The sequence below is a fragment of the Otolemur garnettii genome, unplaced genomic scaffold (genome assembly GCF_000181295.1).
Source record: "Otolemur garnettii isolate 467f Iridium unplaced genomic scaffold, OtoGar3 scaffold00013, whole genome shotgun sequence".
NCBI classification, from domain to species: domain Eukaryota; kingdom Metazoa; phylum Chordata; class Mammalia; order Primates; family Galagidae; genus Otolemur; species Otolemur garnettii.
Window position 1 is genome coordinate 22288699 of NW_003852408.1, and position 1582 is coordinate 22290280.

General features: G+C 42.5%; 1 protein-coding gene across 1 annotated transcript in view; it reads right to left on the reverse strand.

The window, feature by feature from the left end:
* Nucleotides 1-1304: 1304 nt before the first annotated feature.
* Nucleotides 1305-1582, reverse strand: part of LOC100952586 (gamma-crystallin F) — a 2435-nt gene continuing 2157 nt past the window's right edge. The window contains exon 3 of the mRNA XM_003785103.2: nt 1305-1577. Within this exon, the coding sequence (XP_003785151.1) occupies nt 1305-1577 (273 nt within the window). The remainder of the gene's footprint in view (nt 1578-1582) is intronic.

Below are 1582 nucleotides of genomic sequence, written 5' to 3' on the forward strand. Positions count from 1 at the left end.
GGGGTAGGTCTTATTTTCCGGGAAACACGTATCTTGGAGAAGGCATGTGTGTTAAGCTGTAAAATGGTAGGAAAAAATAATCTGGTGGCTTTATTCCTTAATGTTTGAGGCTTTGGAAACCATGTATTTACTAGCTGATTAATATTTTTATTCAAGTAGAAAATTGCAGTAGTTCTTTCTTAATCATATAGTTCACCATAAACTTATGTCAACAAGAGGTTGCCATTTTCAGAATCACTGCAGACTCCTAACCTGAAAAAAAATCTGTTGTTTTGTTCTTGGTTGTTATAAACATCCAAAATTTAGTATTTTCACTTAAAGAAAATCCTTTGATGTGCTGGAATACCTACGTGAATTTTATTTGATGAATTCCATCTTTCTGGAGAGATATTGAACTTAAGTTTTATAAGTTTCTTTTTGCTTTCTTGATTTTACAATTATTATCAAATACTGGTGCATGAACTAGATGTCATAAAGATTGATCTAGTTTGGGCACAATATGTGCTCAGCCAGTAACAGGCTTATGACCTTTGCATTATTGATCACGAACGTTTGCCTTTACTTCTGTGTTGTGAGCTCATTCTAACCAGTGCACCCTGCCTGAGCGCTCTGTCGCTCCGATGCTTCAAGGAAGTCTTCAGGCTGCTTATTACGGTAGCACAGGGTCCCTTTATTGGTGTTCTGGACACATAAATATTAATACATATATTCAACTAGTCATATATTTTTAGAAATCAAATGTCTAAGACATGGTTATCTTAGCAAATCTGTCTCCAAATCTATCTTCTCCTTATACAATTTTCCTGGCATGAGAGGAAAATCAAGTTGGAGACAGAGGATCAAAGGGATTTCTGCTAAGCAGAGTACTAAGGAGGTGACCGAATGTCCCACAAGCAAGCTTACAGAACAGTTTCCTAGAAAGTACCATCTGCAAAACTATAGTGATTAAAAAATATTAACTTGTCTAACCCCCATTAGAACCTTATGAAAGATGGATCACTACACTTATTACTTACACCCCATTTTTACAATTTAGGAAACTGAAGCACAGATACGCTAAGTAACGTGCACCTCCACCTGCTTAGTGGACTTGGCCCGGGCATTCTGACTCCAGAGGCTTCCCTCTTCGCTGCTCCCTGGCACCACCCTTGCCACTGACATATGCAAGTCACATTGTTCCTAGCTTTATTTTCGCTGAGCCCTTGCAAGGAGGCGGAAAGGAACGGAGGACTCCATTACTGCAGGAAACACACAGGAAATATTTTATTAGCTTCCAGATGGAGAAAAGAATAGAGTGAAAAACGTCAATAAAAATCCACAGCTCTCCTCAGAGAACCCACTCTGGCGTCCATGGCTCCCCAGTCGTGGTGCCGCCTGTAGTCCCCCGGCCTCAGCAGGTACTGACGCCCGCGGTAGTTGGGCATCTCATAGAGGACCCAGCAGCCCTCCAGCACGTTGAAGGAGTGGACCTCGCTGAGGTGGAAGCGGTCGTGAAGAGAGGAGCAGTCCTCGGTCATCTCCACCATCTGGCCTCTCTGGTCCTCCCGCTCGTAGACCCTGATCCTGTGGGAGCTGGCCTGGG